Here is a 23,834-nt window from a genome sequence, read left to right on the forward strand (position 1 = left end):
CAGTGTATAAGTTAGAGGTGGCCTGAGTTCTCACATCAGTGTCAGGTAACAGGTGTGCAGATGTTAGTTAAAACAGTCACCGATTAGGAGGTTGGGAAAGAAGGTTGGGACAGAGACTGACAGTGGGGGGATCCATGTTAGATTGGTGAGTGGGGAGGGTGAGGATGAGCCATGATGGGAGGGGCTTGGAAGGGGAGGGTCTGGGAGGCCACATTCCAGGTCAGCGGCATCGGGTGTGCAGTAGAGTTTGGCAGAGTTCTCAAGTTGGCCGAAGGGCAAAGGACAGGTGAAGCCATGAAGTGTGAGGAGCAGGCTGGCTAGGTTGACCAGGGAGTAGTGGTTCCTGCTTGGGCATTGGAGGACCTATGGGGGTGAGCTCTGACCAACTGTGGGAAGAAAGAAGATTCTCGGTACAGGGAAGTGTGGATGAACGCTTCCTTTTGTTGTTGGTTGTTTGCACAGAACTATCAGTACCAGGGTCTCTAGAGAAGCGGCAGTGCAGAGGTGGACGTGTTCTTCTTACCCTGCAGTCCCACGGAAGATTGTACTGTGAAGCCAGGCACGGGTCTCCCGTGGGAGCAGCAATAGCAGGGAGTGTGGCATAGGTTTTCATCAGGGGTGGAGGCGCCATACCACTTCGTGCTGTCCAGAGCGGGACTCTCACTGGATCAGGGCTGTGGCAGAGGAGCATAGTGAGACCTGGGCTGATTCTGGCAGCCTGGGTGCTGACTAATATATTTCCATTTTCAACCCCAGAGTCCTGGCCAAGCCAGGAACAATCCAGGAACTCAGTAATCAGCATTTCTAGGTCTTTTTGTCCTTTGGCAAGGAGTCACTTGGGCAACCTTATCAGTTGTAAATTTCTGTTATCAAATCAGTTCCCATCAAAGTGGTTAGTTCAAACAATAGGAAGGACCCTTTGGATATATACTTAAGTTAAGCATTATTAATAAAATTAAGTGTGTGTGTGTGTGTGTGTGTGTGTGTGTGTGTGTGTGGTCTATATAACAGTCTTGAGAAAGGAATAGAATATTCTGTCACATAGAAATGTTCTATGCCTTCTATATGTGCCTTGTCCCTTCCAAGTTCTGAGAGCCCCAGTACTGGTGTAGGGCTGGATGGCAGGCATAAGCTTTTCTGTGGATTTCTGTGGATCATAGGCATCTTTGTGTCATAGATGGTAAAAGCCAGACTTCTCGTTTCCCTTTTCTGGAGAAGGAAAGCCTGTGGCTGGGAAAGATGTCCCACGTGGCCCAATTGGATTGCCTGGTGTAACAATGCAAATATGCACCTGCATACATAGTGCACACTGCGAGTGTGTGTGTGTGTGTGTGTGTGTGTGTGTGTGTGTGTGTGTGTGCATGTAAGGGTAGGTCACTTCTAAGGGCACAGGGTCCGAGTGTGACAGCTGCTCTGGGCCTGGCGTTCTGACACTGGGACTGATGCTCTTTGATGAGGTTGTGAAACTCTGTTAAGTGCAAGGAAAATGGTTTGGAGCAGATGTAATGAGGAAACACATTGCCGACTTTTCCAACTCAGTGAGTTGATCTTTTTATCTTTGCAGTGGACATTTTAAGGGTAAAACGAAATTCATTTCTTCCTAATGGAATGGAAATACAATTTATATTAAAAAATAAGAATAAGGTGAAATAAAGCCAGATTAAAGATGGAAATAATATTAGTCTCTCAAAAAGAAAGATTATGATGCTTAAGTTTTATATTAAAGATGCTAGCCTCAGTTAGTCTGTTATTTTATAATTTATAATTAAACTCTGTCTGTGGGAATATGACTCCAAGTTCACAGTGTCCTCAGTACTTAAAGTAACAGACACATCAGTAAATGTACTTTTAGAAGATTTTGTTGCTTAATCTGGTCTTGTTTCATAATATTTCTTTTAAGATAAAATCAAGTGTTTCTTCAAATCACTAAGTAGATTTATAATAACAATGTCCTGTTTCATGAATGTTTAGAAATTCAGTCTGTCTCATTTAGGCTGTGGGTGCATTTTCCAAGTGAAGATTACTACTCTGGCTTAGAGCCTTCCCTGTTCTGAGAAAATAGAGATTTCTTAATTCTTGGGGTGGGGTTTAAAAAAATAGTTAATGGTTTATCCAAAAAATATAAAGCAAGGAGTTTTATGGTTTGCTGATTTATGCAGGTATGTGTACTGTTGCTATGACAACATTTAAGATTTTTTCTTTTTTATTTGATTTTTTTTTTTCATGAATGACTACCCACTATAGTAAGTTTCTCTGTCCAAGGTTGAGAGCAGCACTCATTTGTGGATATAAACACAAATACCTACAAGGCAATCTGACAATATAACCGTTTAGCAAAACAAGATCAGTAGATTCTCCCCTGGGCCAGGGACTTCCCTAGCTATGAGTTTTGACCATATTTACTGTAACCAGGCATGAATTTCCTCCTGTGGTACCGGACTCAGGTCCAGTCAAGAGAAGCGGTTCATGTCCCCATTGAGTCTTGCCACAGTTGGCCAGTGGGCACTACTTGCTTGCAAGGCTGATATTGTAGCATGTAGGGTCCAGCACTGGGTAAGACCATTGAGACCTTCTGCCCCAGCAGCCCACACATCAGGACCAGCACTGTGAGAGCTAGCCCACAGGGAGTGTTTCCTAGTCAGCTCAAGATTAACTTTTCAGTGCCCTGTCACCAATGATGACTTTTTTTTTTTTTTTTTTTTTTTGTTTTGTTTTGTTTTTCGAGACAGGGTTTCTCAGTGTAGTTCTAGTGCCTGTCCTGGATCTCGCTCTGTAGCCCAGGCTGGCCTCGAACTCACAGAGATCCGCCTGGCTGAGTGCTGGGATTAAAGGTGTGCGCCACTGCTGCCCGGCCAATGATGACATTTTTAATCTAATGCTTTGAGTTGTTCTCCATAGGAAGGCACCTCTCATCCATTTAGTCAAATCTAACGTGTGTACTTAGCCTCCTTCCATCTAACAGTTGGTCACGTGTCCCTCCTCACCCACTTCCTTGGTAAAGGATTGGAGACTATTCATTCACTTATGGTGTAGACAGGAAAGAGAAAATGGAACCCTGTTTGGAAAAGCCCTGTCAGAACTTATTAGCTACTCTCCTGGTTTTTCCTCTTTCCAAAACCCAAATTCATGCAGTCCTACACCACACTGAGATTGTTTACTGCCCTGGGCAGAATTCCTGGCATATTTGAGGCCTTGCCCCTATTAATTTCTGCCAGATTCCCCAAGCCACAACTGGCCCAGTCCATTCACACCGGCAAAACTCCCTCCATCTCCTCCCTGCCCTCCTGCTGACTGTGCCAAAGGCATTGTTGTGTAAGTATGTTTAAGGCCAGTGGTTGTTCCAGGGCACTCCTGGACCTGGTCGGTGTCCCAGACTTTATGGCTTTCTGCTGTCATTGTTTTGGCTTTGAATTCAGCCTGTCAACTCTGCCTGTTTGACAAATGTTAGATAACCCACCTCCCTTCCTTTAGTAAATATACCCATGGTGAGGGTTATATTACTTGCACCTGATGAAATAGGCCCTCTTTCCCAAGGCCAGTGGAAGGAATCCATGGGGGAGGTCTGCTTGAGGGGTGGGGCAGTGGGCGGGTGGAAGGTGGGAGGGGGGAAGGTGAGAAGATAGAGAAGAGGCCAACTGCTGATTCCGAACAGGCAGAGCCGGCTTCCCTGGGTAGAGGCGTCAAACCTGTGTGTGCATGGTGACGAAGCCCAGAGGACAGACAGGTCAGAGATGGCAGTCCGCACACCAAGGCCGGGAGGTGAAGGTAAGTAAAGCTCGGAGGGCAGCGGGACACCACAGGGGTTTGGAAATGAGTCAGTCTGGGCTGGAGTGCTGGCTCTCCCTCTGTTCACTGCAGGGACCTGGGCTGGAGGGTTCTGTTTGTCCCAGCCCAGCTCAGCCTTAGTACTGCCAAAGCCTGGTCCACACACACTCTGCAGGGCGGGATTCACTCACTGTGTAGCTGTAAGGTTAGCTGATCCGTGCTACAGCTGGCTTGACGTTTTCAGATCTTGAAACTCCTTAAGCTGGCTTTGGTATGTGGTGCTAGGAATCAAACCCAAGGCCGTGTATGTGGTGAGCTGTTTCGTCCGACCAACACTGACCTTCCCCATACCATCTGTTTCTACGCACTTGTCCACGTGGCAGGGATCTGTGGCCTGATGTTTGGTTTCTGATACCCGATCCTGGGGAATTTCTTTGCTCCTTGCTGACTGTGTCTTAGTGGAATTTAGTTTGTTTTTTTGAGGTTATATAAATGGTCTGGAAATGTTGCTCAGGTAGAGCTTTCTGCCTAGCATGCTCAACACCTTGGGTTCCATCCCCAGCACACACACACACACACACACACACACACACACACACACGACTTATACATATTGAATTATTGTTTTGGCATTAAGCAGATATTAGTACTGGGCACAGTGGCCCTCACCTGTCATCCCAGGATTGGGGAAGCTGGAACAAGATTACCTGCAATTCCAGGGCAGCTTGGACTACAGAGTGAGTTGGAGGGGCCTGTCAGGCTCCCTGAGATCCTGTCTTATAAAAACAAAACAAGAGCAATGCTGTGCAGGATCGTTTGGCAGCTCTTCGTCCAGTTGAAGGCGCATGGAAACTTCAGTGGAGCTCGGTTGGCTGTGCGTCATCTCTTCCGAAGAGCAAACGATTGGCAGTAGTGTTTCTGATCCAGCTGCCATCTGCTCCACCTTTGAACTATCCCCTTTCTAACAGAGTAACCCCAGATCCTTTATCTGTGTGTACATAAGGGAGGACGTAAGAAAGATTACCTCAAAAGTTACATTTGTTCATAGTGATATAGGCATCCTCTTGCCATGATGGAAGATGGAGAGTAGACCGATTGGCTGAGAAAGTTTTGTTTTGGTTCTGTTAAGGTTTTCAAAAGCAGTGTCAGAAGTTTATTTACAAACAAAAGAACAGACACAATAAATCAAATGTCCAAAATTACTTTTAAGAGTTTATAAAATGGTGACTCAACTAATAATACAAATTTGTTTTCTAAAGAATGTTTGTGCACGTGTGTGTGTGTGTGTGTGTGTGTGTGTGTGTGTGTGTGTGTGTGATGTGCCTGTGTGCTGAAATCCCATTTTAAACTCTGGATCCTCCTGCTTCTACTTCCCAAGTATTGAGACTGCAGGCGTTTACCACAGAGTCTGGCTCTGTCCTCCATGTGTAGTAGCTAAATGATGTGGGACAGGGTCTTCCAAGCTTCAGGTGGGTCTTTCTTAGCTCTTTTCTGTTGCTGACTGAGTGAGCTCTGAGTGACTGTTTTCTTTTAGAATCTGGGAATTTTGGTGGTTACAATGGCATTGTTTCACAGTGTCCCCCTTCCTTCTCCATTTCCCACTAAGATCTATCAAGGCATTGTGAGCCACATTCAGCTGAGCCCATTGTCACACTCAGCGTGACACATGGGGGTATGACCACTCAAGTTAAACTGTATTTTCTTTTCTCTAAATGTAATGCTTCCGAATTCTCATGGCAGAACCAAGTTGTATGTCCCAAAGGCAGGTGTCTCAGAAGGTGTGTGTGTGTGTTTGTGTGTGTGTGTGTGTGTGTGTGTGTGTGTGTGTTGGGGGACACTCTAATTCTGCAGGGTCAAATAAGAGAAACTAGTGAACTAGTGACCCATCTGCCGAGAAGGCTGTGGAGCATGGGGCCTTTGGGAGACTGTGACAGAGCAATGAGAGGTGAGGGCTGCTATTGGAACCACCAGGTCAGAGGGTTAAACTGGGAAAGGAAATATTTGTGACAGTATATCCTTATCAAGCACAACAGTTTTCGAAATGGCAATAGGTCCCTTCTCCCCCAGAACTAATAATATATTTTGTAAATAAAAATAGGTTATTCCTTCAATACTGAACATTCATAGATGAAATTAGGAAAATGACGTTCTCTCTCTCTTTCTCCCTCCCTCCTCCCTTCCTTCCTTCCTTTCTTTTTCCTTTTCTTTTGAGTCTTGCTATGTAGCTCAGGCTGACCTTCAGTTTACAATCCTCCTGCCTCAGCCACCAGAGTGCTGGAATAATAGGTATGCACCCCCAAGCCTAGTTCCCTCCTCCCTCCCCTCTTCATTTGTGGTGCTGAGGACAGAACCCCTGGCCTTATGCAGCTAGGCAAGGGGTCCACCACTGAGTTACACCCCTCCCTGGTGACTGTCTTACCATGTCGCACGTACTCTTGTGTGTATGTATTTTCCAACATAAACTGAATTTTAACATTGTTTTCTCAAACACTTGGAATCTTATTCAGCATGATATTCCTAAGATTGTAAACCAGAGTGGAGGATTTCTTCCTGGGATTTGTTCTTTGACCTGCCTTGAAAAATCTTTTAAAAGAAATCTCTCGTTTGTTTTTTTGTTTTTTTTTTTACCTGACCTTTTTGCTACATTTTACTTTCAACACTTGATCCTTTAAGAAGGTAGATCATATTGTTAAGCTTTTCAGATTAGCCACCCCCTCCCCACTCCCCCACAAGGGAAGTAGCTAGCTGTCATGATGCATGCGTCCTTTGTTAGACAATTATTCTCTAATTGTTCGTCCGGAAGCAATTCATGAGTTCCTTTATAGCCGGCTGTAGTAGAGGACACGTTTGTGTTGTGACTGTGCTGACATGTCCTTTGTCTGTGTCCTTTCTATTTACTTAAAGTCATCATCAGTCCCTGTGTGTGGATTTAAAGACAGGTTCCGTGGAAAGAAAGCTCTGCCTCTTGCGACAAGAAGTGCGAAGTGCGAGAGAAGTCAGAGCTGAGGGGAAGTTTCTGGATGCCGGGTTATTGGGTAATGAATCCTGTGGCAACAAAAGAAATGGAAACATGTGCAACTTGGGTGGCTGCCGGAAGGGCAGTGGATTTTCCATTTCACAAGGAAGAGCAGGAGGCGCGGCAGCAGAGGAATGCTAGACTGGCCTCCACTCTGTACTCGATTGTTGTAGCTGTTGAACGGATTTGTTTAAGGACGACACGTTTGGATTTCGTGAAGCTGGTGTTTGGCTGCAGTCTTCTTAGTCACAGAAGGATTGCTGTGCCACGAGTTGCTGGTGTGAGTCGGCTAATGGGAATGTGTTGGTTCCTGGGGCCAGAACCCTAAAACCCCATGATCCATGTGGGCCACAGTCTTGGTGGTGGGACGATGGTGTTCTCACGTGCTTATGGTGTGAGGGTGGAAGTGTCTTAGTCACTGTTCTAAAGAGACAAGGCAACTCTTACAAAAGAAAGCATTTAATTGTGGGCTTGCTTACAGTTTTAGAAGTTAGTTATCATGTGAGGAGCATGCCAGCGAACAGGCAGACATGGTGTTGGAGAGCAGCTGAGAGTTCTGTATCTTGATATGGAGAGAGAGAGAGAGAGAGAAAGAGAGAGAGAGGAGGGGGAGGGGAGAGAGGGGAGAGGGGAGAGAGAGGAGAGAGAGGAGAGAGAGGGAGATAGAGAGAGGGAGGGAGGGAGGAGAGAGAGAGAGGAGAGAGAGAGAGAGAGAGAGAGACAGACAGACAGACAGACAGACAGACACCTGGCTTGGGCTTTTGAAATCCCAAAGCCTACCGCCAGTGACATACTTCCTCCAACAAGGCCACACCTACTCCAACAAAACCACACATCCTTATCCTTCTAGTTCTTTCAAATAGTGCAACTCCTGGTCACTAAGCGTTCAAATATATGAGTTTGTGGGGGCCATTCTTACGAAACTGCCCCCAGGAAGCTACTGAGAAACACAGGGCTGTGGCAGTAGGAGGTAAGTGTACATGAGCCTTTAGAGCAGCCAACTGCTGGAAGATCTGGATCACTGTCCGGTGGCCTGTCATAGAAACTACGTACTGTGTGTGTGTGTGTGTGTGTGTGTGTGTGTGTGTGTGTGTGTGTGTGTGTGAGAGAGAGAGAGAGAGAGAGAGAGAGAGAGAGAGAGAGAGAGAGAGAGAGAGAGAGGAGAGAGAGAGAGAGAGAGTTGGGGGGGTATATGTTTGTGGGTGTGCACATGCCATGGCATTTGTATAGAGGTCAGAGGACAACCTTGGGTGTTGGCCCTCACTTTTATGCTTGGTGAGCTGGGCATGAGCTTCTAGAGATTTTCCTCTCTCTGCCTCCCATCCCATCTTCTCACAGAAGCACACAGGGATTGCAGATAGTTGTGCAGTTTTATCTGGCTTTTATGTGGGGCCTGGGGGTCTGAACCAGGTCGTCAGACTCGCATGGAAACACTTTACCCACTGAATTGTCTCCCAATCTGAATTTGGAAATTTTGATGTTTTGTTGTTGGTGGTGGTGGTGGTGGTGTTTGTTTTTCAGTTTTGGGGATGGAACTCAGGTCCTTAAGTATTCTAGGCAAGATTCTCACACAGAGCCAGAACCCCCAGCTCTGGAGGGTTTTCTAGAATGGTGAGCATCCTTCTGAATCCTCTAAAGGTAAAGGCCATTATGCCTTGCAGACATCATGGCACCTGAGGTCTGGCCATTTAAATGTGGCCAGCTTGTTTCTAGGCTCTCACTCCTCTGTGCTCCTTGTTTGCCAGGAAGGCGGCTGCCATTTTCCTCATTCTGATTCGGAAAGTTTCCTCATACCTGCGTCCAGAGGGAGGGAGTTGAATTAGTGTGCAGAGTTCATGTGGAGAACGCTAGAGTTGGAGGAGTGTACACCTGTGCTGTGTCCCTGTGCCCACACTGACTACTCATGTGTTTACATGCCTGCCTGCCAAACCTTCCCCAGGCGGCGAGGCCGAGGCTCAAGAGGATTCCATGAGAGCCTTCTGATCACTGTTGCCTGCTGCAGCTTTTGCCGTGGATCCTGTGGCCTCTAAATACTGAGAAGATGTAAATTGCTCTGGTTTCCCTTCAGCTTTGGAGCGGAGGCCCTGAGCTAAGTGGAGGAAAGAGAGTTGGTAGTGAAGCCCAGGAAGCTGCCGCGCCCACTCAGACGGGTGAATTTAGACTGCTTGTCCAGCCATCACTATGAACCATCACAGACCTGGGTGGGGCCTGTCCAACAGGTGTTTGTCGTCTTCAGTTCTGGGAGGCTGAGATTAAGACACAAGCCGTGTGGGCTCCTGGAGAGGGCTGTGGCCAACAGTTGTTTTTCTGTGTCCTCTTGTTGGGGTGTGATGTGAGGGGACAGGGACCAAGAACAAGCTCTGATCTCTTTTTAATGGAACAGTTTGTTTTTAACATGTTGGTGTATCTGCATGAGAGCACAAGTGTCCCCAGAGACCGGTGGATTCTGAAGCCCTTTGGGCTGGTGTTCCTGGTGGTTGTGAGTTACCTGCCTGGGTGGTGGGAACTGAACCCAGGTTCTCTGTGAGAACAGTACACGTGTGCTCTTAACCCCTGAGCCATCCGTCCGCATAGTTCCTCATTCCTTATAAAGGACACTAATCCTGTCGTAAGACCCCTGGCTTCCTTTAAAGCCGTAGCTCTCAACTTTCCTAATGCTGCGACCTTTAATAAAGTTCCTCATGCTGTGGTGATCCCCTCAACTATAAAATAATTTCATTGCTACTTCATAACTGTAATTTTGCTGGTTATGAATCATAATGTAAATATTGTTTTGGGAATAGAGGTCTGCCAGAGGGGTTGTGACCCAGAGGTTGAGAACCACTGCTTTAAATGTTTACCTTCCAAAGAATTCAGCTTCAGAGTCTATCATTTTGAGGGCAGATTTTAGATAGCTATTTTGAATTTTGGGGTAACACAATCTATAACTTTGTGTGCGGGTGAGGATAGGCTAATTCTCTACCTGACAGCCATTGCTGTCCCCTTTTTACAGCTGGTATGTGGTTCACATTTCCCCTGCCTTTCTTTGTAGCTAGGTTGGTCACATAACACTGTTTGGACATGAGATGAAAAACAAATCCCCCAGGGGTTTCTGGGATTGCCCTCCCTGCAGGCGAAGAGCCAGTGTGGGGCTTTCCCTGCCTTTCCTTCCCTTCCTCCTGTGTCTACAGGGGCAGTGGAGGCAAGGATGGACACTGAGGAGAACCCAGGACACCTATGAACCCTGTAGCAGCCTTGACTTAAGGTCAGCATTTTAGTGTGGGCTAAAAGAAAGTTCATTCAGCTTCATCTCCTTGTAGGTGGGTTATTGGCACTCCAGAGCATCTCCCGGGTACAGTCTACAAGGGAAATCTTCCTCCCCCTGGAGCTGACAGGGGCCATCGTCCTAAAATCTTGTCTCTAAGCCTCCCTATATTTCCTGCTCACATCAGATTTCTTCTGTGTGTTTGTCTGAGCTGCTGGACATTGGGGGGTCATGTCTCGTTCACCTCCAGGTCTTTAAGGCCTACCCCTCGGCCCACGCTTAGGAGAAAACCATGGTGATGATTGAGTACTCGGGTGAGCTGTCTAGTCCTTGCCTCACCGCCGGCTCTGCCTTATTCTTCCTGCCTTGTTTTTGGTGTCCTCCATTAACAAAGTGACAATTTGTTGTTCACAGCAAAGCCCATGAGGTAGCCTGAAGAGAGGTAAGTGGGAAAACACTTTAATTAGATGTATCTGACTGTGTAAACAGCTCTTCCCAAGGGGTTAGTTAGAGACAGGCGTCCTCCAAAGATGCAGACAAAGATATGGCCCAGTCTCCACGTTAATTTCTCATTGTGGAAGCAGATATCAGGTATATTCACTGTGCATTCTCACAACTATGAAACATTTAACACATCCAGAAAAACACATAATGGTAACTGTTGTTTCTGGCGTGCAAGTTTCTTCTTGATAATTCTGAAAAACAAACCTTTGAGCGTTGAGTGCTTTGAAGGTAGAATGCATTCCCTCTGTAGGACCCACGCTGGTTGAAATGCACTTTTGGAGATGAAAAGTTGGAACATAGTAGAATAAATGGCTGTCGTTTTACTAGGAAGGGCACAGATGGCAGAGGTGACAAGCTTGAGATTAGGTTCCAGACCTTTCCTTTAAGACCCTTTCTGCTCTTATCCTTTTCCTGTAACTTACTGAGCAGAAAGACGAAAGGAACGCCAACGCCCCAGGAACACATGCAGACTTCTGGAGGAGTGCCTCCACTGAGCTCTCATCAGCAGGGCCAGCCTGCCCGGAAGAACCTGGGCTGTCTTGGAAGGGCAGGGCTGGCCTCCCGCTGTGCTGAGTGATCTGAAGGAGCCACTGGACCTGGGCCCCGCCTGGGCCAGTATGATGGACAGGAGCATCTTCATGATGTTTGTGTAGGAAACGGGGACTAAAGTTACTCAGCAGCCCTACCTGTCGGTGAGGAGTGGAAGTGAGGCTTGCGTCCTGTTTTGCACCTTCTTCATGTTCTGATGATGTACTGGGGTCAGGTGTCACTGAGGATGCTGCTTTCTCCTCTGGGTGTCAAACGGGCTGATTTTCATCTTTCCCCTTTTTTCAAAAGTGTATTTTTTCAAAAGTGTCCTGAATGCTGATACTTTTGAAAATCCAGGTTTCAGTGGGATCAGCCACAAAGCAGACGTGGAGTTCTCAAGTGATGGGGCCTGAGAGCTCACTGTTTTTGAACACTGTGGTGACTTAACCTCAAGGGAAAAGGTGGAGGATCACCCTACTGACTCTGTACAGTCTTTGGCAAGCTTCTAGAAGCATGTAAAATTGTGATGCTGTTATTAAAGTGTACCTCTAATTTAAATAGATTTTCAAACATTACATCCAGTTATTATTGATCATGATAATGGCGGTATTAGTTATGGTGCAAAATAACTCCACATCAGGAGAAAATAGATTTGGCAAACTTGAGAGAGCAACTGGAGGTGAGTGAGGCAGCATTATAAAGGGAAGTGAGAACCCAAGGCCTTGACCCTTGTCCAGATCCCGCTGCCTTCTCAGTGTCTTGGCTGCTTCAGCTCTCTGGGCCTCAGTTTCCTCTTCTGTAACAACAGGGAAGCAGAACAGGTCACTTCTGCAGAGGTTCAGCCATTAGGGCTTTTGAAGATCGAGCTTCTTGTTTGAATTCCTTTGGTCGGCCCAGTCACGAAGTCTCAGCATTATTATTCATCTCTTGAAAGTGAGTCCCGCTGAAGTTTCTTCTGGTCTGTCTGTGTAGCTTCCTTCCTCTCAGGAACGACCAGGCCCCACGCTGCCCTCTTGCCAGTCCATTCCCTTTGTAGTTTCCTGAAAGGCATGACTGAGCTATACAGCAAGTGCCAGAGAGAGCCTCTTTAATCAGCAGTTTGAAGAATCAGGATGAATTGTGGTTCCCTTCCTCGCCCAGCTTGACTTTTGTGAATACAGACTGGCATGGTATAAATATTTAAGCATTGCATTAATGTTCAGATTAAAGAATAGTGCAGAAACCAGAATAATCAAAATAAATTGGTTAAAATTTGCATAACTTTAAATATTGCAGACCCTGAGGCTTGTGGACAGTGGTTATGGGCTGGCCACATGGCCACTGCACCCTAGCAGGTAGCATTTGGTAGTTTAGTTGCTGATGATATGGACTGGGATTTAATAATGTGCACTTACATCTAAACATCTCTGTGTGGTCCTCAAAGGTGCTGATCAGGGTTACTCATCAGGGAGAGCGTCAATGGGATGCCAGCATTAGTGTGGCCATTAATAACTTCATAGCTACGTGCTAACCACTAGGAAGAAAGAGATGAAGTAATACCTGAGATGCCTCATATTCCATATGTAGGGCAAAGAGCATTCCAAATGCTAGTTACAGAGAGTCACTATTAGTGCAGTGTCTGTGTGACTCACTAGCTTGGTAGGCTTATTCCCGAGCTGCATGGAGCCTCAGTTTCTCCATCTGTACAAGGATTGCTTTGCTATCCCTCAAAGGTTATGAGACACACAGCACACATGATGGAAATGTGATTGGCGTATCCCCAGAGATTCTGATTCTGATTGTGTTGGACAGTATCCTGTGGTCTTGATGCTGGGGTTTGAGATACTGCAGATCTCTGTGCTGAGCTTCCATGCACACAAATGCACTCAAAACAAAGGCCATGTTAGTTTGGTGGTTTTCTCCCACTTAATGCATCATGAATATTTTCCTTTTCATTAGTCTAATGATACCTAATTTTATGCTGTGTTATATTCCATTGTTAGATATTTAAATATCATTTATACTTTTTTCACTATCATAGATCATGCTAGAAATAATATTGTTTATTTTTAAGGTTTTATTTTATTTTATTTTAGTGTGTGTGTGTGTGTGTGTGTGTGTGTGTCTGTACATGTGAGTGCAGGTACCCATGGAGGCCAGAATAGGGCATCAGATCCTCTGGAGCTGGAGTTAAAGGCAGTTTTGAGCCATAATGTGGGTGTTTTCATTTCCTCCTCCTTAATGGTTTAACACTGGCTTATGACATGGGTGCTGGGAAACGAACTCAGGTCCTCTGCAAGGGCGGTATGTGCTCTTAACTCCCAAGCCATCTCTCCAGTCTCCTGATATTTTTATCAACATATCTCTTTTCTCTAGATAAATTTCTGGAACTGGGCTTACCTAGTTTAAGAATGTTAAGTCCTTTTGATACATGTTGTCAACAATTCTTCAGAAAGGAAGTTAAAATATATCTTTTCAAAAATAGCTTATGAGAGTAAACATTTTCTAAATGCTGGGGAATGAGAAGAAAAAAAGTCTTTTTAAAATTTTTTTTTAATTCGTCTAGGATTAGGTGAAGAGTACCATGAATTTTGGAGAAAGTAAATACAAGTCAAGAAAAGCCAAGGGAGCAATAAGAAAGCTAACCTGTGCTTTGTTTCCAGAGCAGCTTTTAGGATTCAGGCTTGAATGAAAGTCATGATGCTCTACTTTATACATTTAAATGACTTTGTGCAAAGAACGATAAACATTGGTCAACTTTTCTTAGCACACATGGTAATGCACCACTGCCACATAGTTCATTTTAACGGAAAGCTGCAGAACGAGATGATATGTTCATAGGAACTGTCATTTTTGATGATTTATTTGATTATTTATCTATGTGTATGAGTGTATTGTATGCATGTATGTGTACATGAGTACAGTGCCCACAGAGGCCAGAAGAGGGCATCAGATGCCCCTGGAGCTTGAGTTACAGGTGGTTGTGAGCCATTCAGTGTGGATGTTGGAAATGGAACTTGGGTCCTCAGGAAGAACAGTACCTGTTGGAAACCGCTGAGCTATCTCTCTAGGCCCAAGTATCTTTGCTTTTAAAACTGTTTCCAGTCTCATATTTAGGAGGCCCTGGATATGGAGTTTGGTTTAATAAAGTGTGGCCTGCTCTTTGTTTCCTGTGTTCCTCTCTAGCCCCGCTTGACTCTTCCAGATGACATGGGGGGAGGGCAGATAGGTGAGGGAAGCCGAAGCCGGGTCAGAAGGCCTGCTCAGTGTGGGTCTGTAGGAGGGGGTTCTAGAGAGCAAGCTGAGCAGAGTGGAGGCCCACCTGGGGCCTCTGGAATCTGAGGGAACCCCCTCTTTTTGGTGTCCTATACTCTGCAGCCCTTGGTCATCCTAAGCCAGGTCCATCACTCAGGATGGAGGTCCACGGGTGAGCTCAGCTCCTCTTTTATCAAGATGTTTAACTCCCAAAGGACCTCAGGGTCCTCTGGCTCAGCCTCCTTTGTACAGTTAAATTTTGCTTATTCATTTGTTTGGTTTCCAGTGATGGAGATCAAACCCAAGGCCTCATGCATGTCAGACAAGGGCCTTCCACTGAGTTACAGCCCAGCACTCGGATTGTTTTCAGTAGAGATTCACCAGGCAAACCAGTGAGGGGGATGTCATTCCTTCTAGAAAACGTATTTATTGTTACGTGTGGGGGCATGCGGGTCTGGGTCTGTGTGTGTGCACATGGCACGAACTCTTGTGGAGGTCAGAGACAGCTTCCAGGAGTCGGTTCTCCTTCCACTGTGGGCTCTGGGGATTGAACTCGGCTGCGCGGTCAGGCTTACTTGCTTCTGCCTGTAGAGCCATCTCACAGGTCCTGTTGCCTTCCTCCTCCTCCTCCTCCTCCTCCTCCTCCTCCTCCTCCTCCTTCTCCTCCCTCTTCTCTTCTTAATTTGTAGAATCAAAGAGTCTACCTTGGAATGGAGTTGGATGTTACAAATATTCTTTTTGGGGGGAGAGGACAGTACTGAGCTCTTAAACTGAGGTAACAGAACTGTAGTGGAGCACAGACAGCACAGCCAGCCAGACAGCACAGCCGGACAGACAGCACAGCCGGACAGACAGCACAGACAGCCAGACAGCACAGCCGGACAGACAGCACAGCTGGACAGACAGCACAGCCGGACAGACAGCACAGCCAGCCAGACAGCACAGCCGGACAGACAGCACAGCCGGACAGACAGCACAGCCGGACAGACAGCACAGCCGGACAGACAGCACAGCTGGGAGCCAGCATGGCTGTGGTCACTTCCTTCGGCCTGCAGTATGGGCTAGTGTCAGCCCGCCTGCAGTGGGCCTGTTCACAGGGCCCCAGAGGTGGTCCTTCCTCCAGGGTGGTTCACTAAGGCCTCTGAATAACCTTGGACAAAGAATGCCTCTCTTCTAATTATGCTTTAGAATTTACTTGCCAGTTTCCTTATTGCAATTCAAAAAAAGAAGTTATTTTCTTTTCCTTGTAGAAATGGGGTAAGCGCCAGTGCTTTCCTTTGAAGAGTGCCAACTGCTCTGAGAACAACCTGTGCCTTTTACCGCTGGGTGACGCTCTTAGACCAGAGATGCTTTACCAGGGGGACTGGGGGCCCTTGAACTTCAGACTTCAAACCATTTTATGCAGGAGAAAAGGGAACTCTTAAATCTAAAGTGTGCACTGGTCATTGCTCAGCCGTTACGTGATAGGTATGATTTATCACTCTGAAGCAATTTTAAGGGCAGTGAGTAGAGGGTAATCAATTATTAGCAGGATCATTAATTAGCATTTCAGTTGCTTGGAGGCTTGGTTAGATTAATGTGCTGCATATTCATGAACTACTAATTATTTCAGGGGAACATTTATACGAACTGATGCTGGTACAAATATTTATTTTGCACCTGACACAAATCTGAGTTATCTTTTGGTGGCCAAAACCTTGTTGGTTGCTTGCATGTTCTAGTGCATACCTCTGGTGGTCAGAAGACAGCATGAAGAAGTTGGTTCTGTCCTTCCCTCATGTGAATCCTGGGTATTGGACTGAGGTCCTCAAGCTTGGCAGCAAGGGCTTTTTCTGCTGATCCAGCTCACCAGCCCAGTGCTGTGTATGGACTATTAGTCAGGATTTTACTGAGCTGTCTTAAGAGGAAGCTTAAGATGTTGCTTGGGAAAATGGACATTGGTTTCCCCGTTCAGATCTGTAGCAAATAGAACTTGTCTAGAACTTGTGCCAAGCTCCTGAGATCAAATTAGAGAAGGAACTTGCTCAAAGCTATGTGGATCTGCCCTCCATGGTTCTCAGCTTCTTTGCAAATCCAAGGCCCACCTTCTAGGCTTGGTGTGACCAGTACCTGGTCGCATTCAGTTGAACAATGTGTGACTTATTTCTGAGGACAAGGATGTGGAAGAGTCAGGCCTCTCCTTTTCTAGCTTATTAGGAGGGATAAGAAAGTTGAAAATTAATTTTAGGGTCCTAAGAGAAGTATTTACAATGTCCCATGGGGACATGAAGTGAGACTGGAAGAATAGCCAGAAATGGAACTGAGTGAGGTTGGTGACTCCATTGCATATTCTGATCCCTCAGCGTGTGCCTCATTCAATTAGCACATTGTTAAGACAGCCCTTGGTGTGACATGCTGTGTGGGGCTGTGCAAAGCAATGTGGAGTAAGACCAGAGATGCAGCAGGTCTCCTGGGACTCAACCAAGGGCACAAGTAGTTGGCAACCCCAGGTTTCTAATAGATGGTCTGGTGTCACAGTGTGACTGCGTCTGCTTTGTGTGGCATAGGCCAGCGGCCTTGTGCTTGAAGAGGGAGGGGATGATGATGGAAGTGAATCAGAGGTCTCTTTCTGCTGTGGCGTTGGAATCCGTCCTGCAGGGACACACTCGAGACGGTATGAAGACTTAGCTTTCAGGACAGAGGGATTTAGTCTAAATGTTAAATCCGTGGGAGCAAGTGTGTCCTACACACCATGAGAAGGAGACAGCCCGTTAGGAATACTGTGTGGTTCATGGAGAGGGACGCTTTGGGCTAGGTCTTCACAGATGTATGGAGTTTTCATTGTGCTGGAGGGTTCATATGTGTGTGTGTGGGGAAATGGGAGGAAGTGCGCGTGCGCGCGCACGCACATGTGTGTGTGTGTGTTGTGTGTATTTGTGTGCACTGTTGATATGGGAGAGCAGGACCCAGAAATTCAGAAGGATGACTGAGGACCTGACTATGGGAAACCCAGAAGGGAGGCCAGGCAACTGCACACTCTCTCCTAAGGTGACAGTGATGCTTCCCTTGTGGGCTTCTGATCTGATTAAGTTGGCATATTGGATTTGTCTAAGGGCTGGAAGGATGGTCAGGAGTGATGGAGCCCAGAGAGGAGCTGATTGCAAGACTTGGGGTCAGAGGGGAAGAAGGAAGGAGGATTCTGGCAATGGTAAGAGGATGGTTTCCAAATACATTTGTGGGAAAGAATCCAGGGTAGATTGGTCTTTCATGGAGGCTTTGAGAGGACCTCGTCTGAGACAGGTGTGAAATAAGGAAGCTAGGAGAACACAGCATGGCTTCTACTAATGGGAGGCAGGTGTGGATGGTGCACAGTAGAGAGCAGCTGTTGCCTGTGTTTGTCTGGATGATGGCTGCTGCGGTAGGGCGAGGTCTGGCTGGCCTTTCATTCTTGCACCTGGGTGGTGTCTAGTATGCTGTAGATAAAGAACGAATGAAGTTTGGCTGCCCAGTTGGTCTTGAGGTGGGTGCTGAGGTCCACAGTTGGAATTTGAGTCAAGCAGGAAAGGTGGCAATGGTGCTCAGGCTTACTTAGAAATGGCTCACACTGTAGCTGAAGGGAGAGTTTGCAGTGTCTTCAGATGCAAGTGTGGGCTGGGGCCTAAGGCTCTAGACGTGTTCTTGGACACCATTGTCACTGAAGGCCATGAAGCAAGAAAAAAGCTTTGGTGCAGACCCCAAAGACTGGCTTTCAAATGCAGCAAATGGACACCAGCTTCACATTGGAAGACATGCTGAGGAGAAAGCGACCCACAGGGAAGCCATAGGCTTGATAATGACAGGGATGGGAGCGGGGACGGGGACTTGTACAAAGGTACTGAGTGGAGGAAGAACAGCATTTGTTGTCTGCAGTGATCCATTTCCTGTCTTTGGCTGCCTTGTGGATCACATTCCACAGTACATTTCATCTGAAAGAGCATCTGATTGGCCAAGGGGCACAACCAGCCCTCAGAGGACAGTTGGGAAGGGGGATGCTTGCTAAGGCTCTACCCTGGGTGATATTTCTCTGGAGTCCTCAGACTCAGCCATTTGCTGGCCTAATCCCTAATGGATTCCTGAGGTTGATAACCCAGTCTGTGCTTCTGAGCCTCAGTTTGTACTAAGTAGGCTGTGGGTATTTGGCTCTGGCATGCTATTAATGTGAGAAATCCACGTGGGTCTGCTTAAGGAGTATTAGGGAAATTTATTAGAATAAATTGAGGAAACACACTTATGAATACAGAACAGAGTAGACAGATGAAGTCGTCCTCCAATCTGATCGGGAACAAATCCACCTGGCAGTTCGATCACACCAGGAAGCAGGAAGCAGGGAGCAGAGACCTCGTGACCCCTCTCCCTTTCCTTTTAAGAGATCACATACTATGGCAAGAAGCACGCCTCCTTTGGGCCGTATAGCCCAAGGTCACAGGCAGAGCAGATACCACTACACACTGTCTTCATCCTACTGTGCTGTGTGTTTCCACCTCTGCACGCCAACTTGCTGTCTGGTCACCTCGCTCTGCACTTGCATAGGTGTGCTACTGTCCCCCCAGGCCAAAGGACATTTTCTCCCACTGTTGCCCACTCAAAGATTCAGGGTAATATTATAGTCTCGGAGGGCATGCTAAACTCTGCCCTTGAAGGATCTAAGTCACCTCCCAAACACCATCTCATAGCCTGGTGTGTGCATAGTTTTTGTGTATTTATTCTTGTGTGGTAGGTACTACTGCCTGTGGTCCCCAAAGCTTCTTTTGGGCAAGCTCCCTGCCTCTGAGCCACACCCCAACCCAACACTGCTATCTTTTTCTTTTCATCCGTCTCTTTGCATTTTGTCTTCAGACTTTTCTAAAGTTGTTGGAATATCCAACTTCCTATCAAAACTGGCTTGGTCGGGAATTGCCATCTTTTGCTTTGGCTTTGCTCACATAGTTGATCAACTTTAGACAGGGCCTGTTTTTGGCAGTGTTGGATGTGGGGTGGCTAGAAGGCAGAAGGAATACAGTTGTTTTCCCCGCTAGTGTTCATGGGAAGCAACCCACACTTTTGCTTACTGGTTGGCAGCATCGGTATCTTCTGATGAATCCCACAGTGGGTCTGGGTACCACACTGACCCACCATCTCTCTGAGCCTCTGCTTCCACCCTTCACTTTTCTGTAGCCACTGTATACACTTGAATAACTTGTGGTTAAATGGTAGTGTAAATCCACAGTGACCTCAGAACTCCGTATTAAACACACAGGCCCAGTAAGCTTTGTCTGATGTCAGTGGCATGGAATGTAGATGAACGTGTAAACTATTACAGTAGCTGACGGCTCATTGCTTATTGGCTTGTGTCCTTTGCATAGGGTTTCCTTGAATATTTTATACAAACAATGCCTCTGTGAGGATCTCCCTTGTTTCTGCTTTGGTGTTTTTTTTTTTTTTTTTTGAGTTCCACTAACTGGTGGTTAATTCATGTTCCATAAGATATGTGGGAGATTAGATAAATTGCAAACCTGCCCTGGGTGCACTTGTTTTTCTCTAAGACCTTTCATATTTATGGCATTGGCCTGTGCTCAGGACTTTTACTTATATGCAGCAGATTAATAAAAATCCTAAGGAGAGGGAAGACTACTCAGTGTTAGAGATCAGACCAAATCAAGGAGATTGGGGGAATTCTCGGGTTTTCCCAGGTCATGGCAGGCATGGGATCCATCTAGTGCCTGGCCTATCAGGGATTTTCTTTTTCTCTCCACTTTTTCCCTTTCTGTGCCCTGTCTTTCACCCTTCTGGGTCAAGATTGGAAAAAAAAATGAACAGAAGCCAAGATTGGGTTCATCAGTATTAACTTTTTGTTTCTACATCAGACTTGAAGGATACTGTCTTCATCCATTTTTCTAGCACTTCCATTAATGGAGAGGTCGATTGTTGAACTAGTGTGTTGGTGCATGGAGGAGTACTGTTGGGTGGTAGATGAATTCCACATCCCTACTTCTCATGCTTAGAGTAGTCCACAGCTGTTGGGATGTTAGCTCTGATTTCCAGTTAAGGAAGCTGAGATGCAAGGTTAGCCATTTAAACAAAATCACGTAACTGCTGAATGACCTAAGCAAGGGCCTGTCCAGGACTGCCATTCTCAAGCCAGCTCTTTACCACTGTCTGCATACATTGATGGACATGTTATAATGCCTGTTTTGTGTAATATTCAATAGAACCTTATGCAAAATGGGTAAAGTAGACAGCTATTGGGCTAGAGGCAGAATAAAGTGTCCCAAAATGCATTGTGGTATTAGCATGTCTCTATTTTATGCTGTTAAGGTTAGACATAGGATTAATATACTTGCATGTCTAATGAGATACAAGGTCAAATTCTTTTTTTTCATAATTTTTTTATTGATTCTTCCTGAATTTCACATCACTTACCCCAATCCTATTCATTTCCCAGTCCTTCTGTGTCCATCCTCCACCCTTGTAGCCTCCCCCCACAAAATAAAATAACCCAAAAAACCATTTTGCTCCTCCATCTTTCCCACCTCTCTATCACGTACTTGTTTGCCATAGTGGCCTTGGGAGCTGTGATGTGTCACGTAGTGTACCCTTTTGCCCAAACTACCTTACTTGCAAGTGTTCATTGTAATGAATTGTTGCTCTGGTTCAAGGCCTCTGGCTTCTGGTACACCACCAATACTGCACCCTCACCAAAACTTCTTTCAGATATTCTGCTGTTGGCAAGGCCAAATGCATATAGCATTGAAACAACAAGGTGATTTTTAGTTGATAGTCTTAACAGCTATTGCTGAGATGTGTTTATTGTGCCTACAGAGAAGGGCATGCACCAGAAAGTGCCATCTGATGAATCTTCAGAGTGAACATCTTGTGCAACCAAAGCTGGTATTAGCACATGGAACATCATACCCCAGAATGCCCCCTCCCTGCCTGATGTCTTCCCTCCACCAGCCACTCCTAAGATAACATCGTCTTGATATCAAATAACAAGGAGCTGCTTGACTCTTGTGTACATATAATTGTACACCCAGGAGTTTTTTGTACCATCGCCATCTGACTGGCTCTGACACTGGTCCAGCATATCATGCTCTGACTTCTGGGTGTTTCTTGCTTTTCTTCATTGCTCCTTCTGCTTTTCCCATCATCTAAATATAAAGTATGTGCCTCTTTAAAAATACATTGCGGGGAGGGGGTGAAAAAAACTGATGAGAAAATGAGTTTGGACATTTTCCCAAGAACGTCACTGTGTGGTGTTCGGACAGCAGCATATTGGGAGCAAATTGGTCAAGATTTCATCATTGTTTTAAATGAGCCACTTGGGAATGCTAGGGTCTCCTCTAACAGTAGTAGAGCTTGGCAGAATATGAGAAAGTAACACTATTGTGTTTACAGGGATAATCCCAGAGGGGTGTCCTTCCCCAAGTATTCTCATAGCAAGTTTGTGTCCAAAGGTCCTCCAAGCATTTGTCAAATGCCTTTGGGTATCAGACAATGGCTCTTGGTCCCACACTGAGTTTTTAGGTTCACCTTAAGGCCAGGCTGTTCAAGACATTGGCAGATGAGGCCAGTGCCACTGGGGAGAGAGTCTTGCACTAACTCATTTTCCTGTCTGTCTGGGAATCTGGGGGCAGAGGGAGGAGGCTGCTGTGAATCCAAGAAGCACCTTCTGGTTTTCAGGCTGATCCAAGCCTAAGTTTGCCAGTCTACAGCCTTAAGCATCTTGGATTTCTCAGAGTTGCTAGCATTTGCCAGAATCTTCTAGGGCCAGTTTGGGGAATAGATTCTCGGAAAGAATGCCTCTGGATCTTTTTAGCATTCCGAGAGTAGCTGTAGCAGTTCAAAAGTTCACTTGCTTGGTGTTGATTGGCTCTGGTGTGCCCTGCTGTATGTGAGCATGCATCTGGTATATGCATTGCCACAAAACAGGTAACTCTTTAAACCAAGATTCGACTCTTAAGGCTTCCAGATAGAATCATTTTTTCTTATATTTAGGCAAATGAAAATTGCCATAATCTGTAAATTCTAATTTTCAACCATGCATTTTCTCTGTTTTGTGTACAGACGTGCAAAGATGGAACCAGAATGGCCTGGTAGTGACAGCCACATTAAGTGCTTGTTCTCTTAGCTCCATGAGGAAGGTTTTTAGTGGGAATCATGATTTAACTCGGAAGACACTGTCTGGAGTCATCAGGCCGCAGTGTAGTACCTCGGTGGTGTGATAGGTGGACCTTTCAACACTTGCCAGGAGGGTCTTGTGTTTGTAGCGTGGTGGTCTTAGAGCTACTGAATGTTGGGCTGGAGAAAGCGCTTGATAGTTAAAAATGCTTATTGTCAAGCACGAGAACCCGAGTGTGATCCCAAGCACACTTATAAAATGTCGGCTGTAGTGGTGTGCATAAGTAACCCCCGCAGTGGGCAGGCAGACAGGGCAAACCCTGGGGCTCCTTTGCCTGTCAGCCTCGCCTGATTGGTGAATCCCGGGTGAGAGACCCTGTGTCCAAACAAGGTGAAGAGCTCCCGAGGAATGACCTCTGAGGTTGTCCTCTGTCCTCTCCACACAAATGTCATGCACACACACTCAAACATAGCATGAACAGGTATATGTATCTACACATACTCACTGAATGTTACCAGCGAGGAAAACTGCATTATTAATTTGAATTCATGGTTTGGAAGAAAATTTGGCCAAAAGAAATGAGTTACTCACACCTCTGGATAAAATAGGTAATGGTGTTGGCTATAGCTTGGCTAGTAATAGCTCCTATTTATTCATGGCAGAGATTAAAGAGGGTGCCTAGGTAATAACAGGTTACTTTCACATTATTTCATTCATTTTCGAAGATAGGCAATTGAAGTCAAGGAAATTAAGCCTCATCTAAGAGCTCAACCCATGGTATTTCTCCTTAGTTGAGCCAGCACTGATTTTTCTTTCCTTGACTTGATATTTGATAGACAGAAGAGCAGTAACAACAACATAAAAAAAAAACAGACGCTATGGTCCGGTTACTACTGGCCACTGACATCAGTATGAGGAGACGATCTTGTGTTAATTTCTAGAAGAGATACTTCATATAAGGATAGTACCCCCTTTACTTCTAGACTTTTCTATCGCATCTTTACTCTCAGCCTTCTTGGTTGTTTGATGCCCAGTGAAAACCCCCACCTGGCCTCCCTTCCCTACTTTGAGCACAGTTCCAAGAGGCCAAGGAAGTCAAATAGCTCTTGGGCTCCCTCTACTGGTAGCTTACCCCAACTTGGTCACTTTTAAGTCCTATCCATAGAACAAATTCAAGGTGTCTGAAGAGTGTGAAGAGCTATAGTCTTTGCAATAAAGGGATGAAAAGTTACATGTAGACATTTCTGAAACACACAATTGATGCATACTAGAAAGAGGGAGGAAAGATGATTCCATAGTTGTTGGAGGCCAGAGTTTAATTACAGTCAGGAAGTTAGGAAAAGCTTCCTGGAAGACTTGACATGTATCTACATCTGAGAGGATGAGTGAGATTTGGCTTGGTGTGAGGCCTGGTGGATGGAATAGAA

The 23,834-nt window shown here is 45.9% G+C and overlaps 1 protein-coding gene across 6 annotated transcripts in view; it reads left to right on the top strand.

Annotated features, from left to right (window-relative positions):
- The window catches only part of Fam107b (family with sequence similarity 107 member B), a 70,005-nt gene that overhangs the window by 32,712 nt on the left and 13,459 nt on the right, over window positions 1–23,834 (top strand). For 3 of the 6 annotated variants that reach the window (XM_006985911.4, XM_076572725.1, XM_076572724.1), the window contains exon 2: window positions 3,653–3,765. The exons of 2 other annotated variants lie outside the window; for them this stretch is intronic. In XM_006985911.4, the coding sequence (XP_006985973.1) occupies window positions 3,732–3,765 (34 nt within the window). In that variant the 5' untranslated portion in view covers window positions 3,653–3,731. Of the gene's footprint in view, window positions 1–3,652; window positions 3,766–9,956; window positions 10,026–23,834 lie in introns of those variants that run through there. One more of the 6 variants, XM_076572728.1, reaches the window with a different exon arrangement.

This window comes from Peromyscus maniculatus, chromosome 5, assembly GCF_049852395.1.
Source record: "Peromyscus maniculatus bairdii isolate BWxNUB_F1_BW_parent chromosome 5, HU_Pman_BW_mat_3.1, whole genome shotgun sequence".
NCBI lineage: Eukaryota > Metazoa > Chordata > Mammalia > Rodentia > Cricetidae > Peromyscus > Peromyscus maniculatus.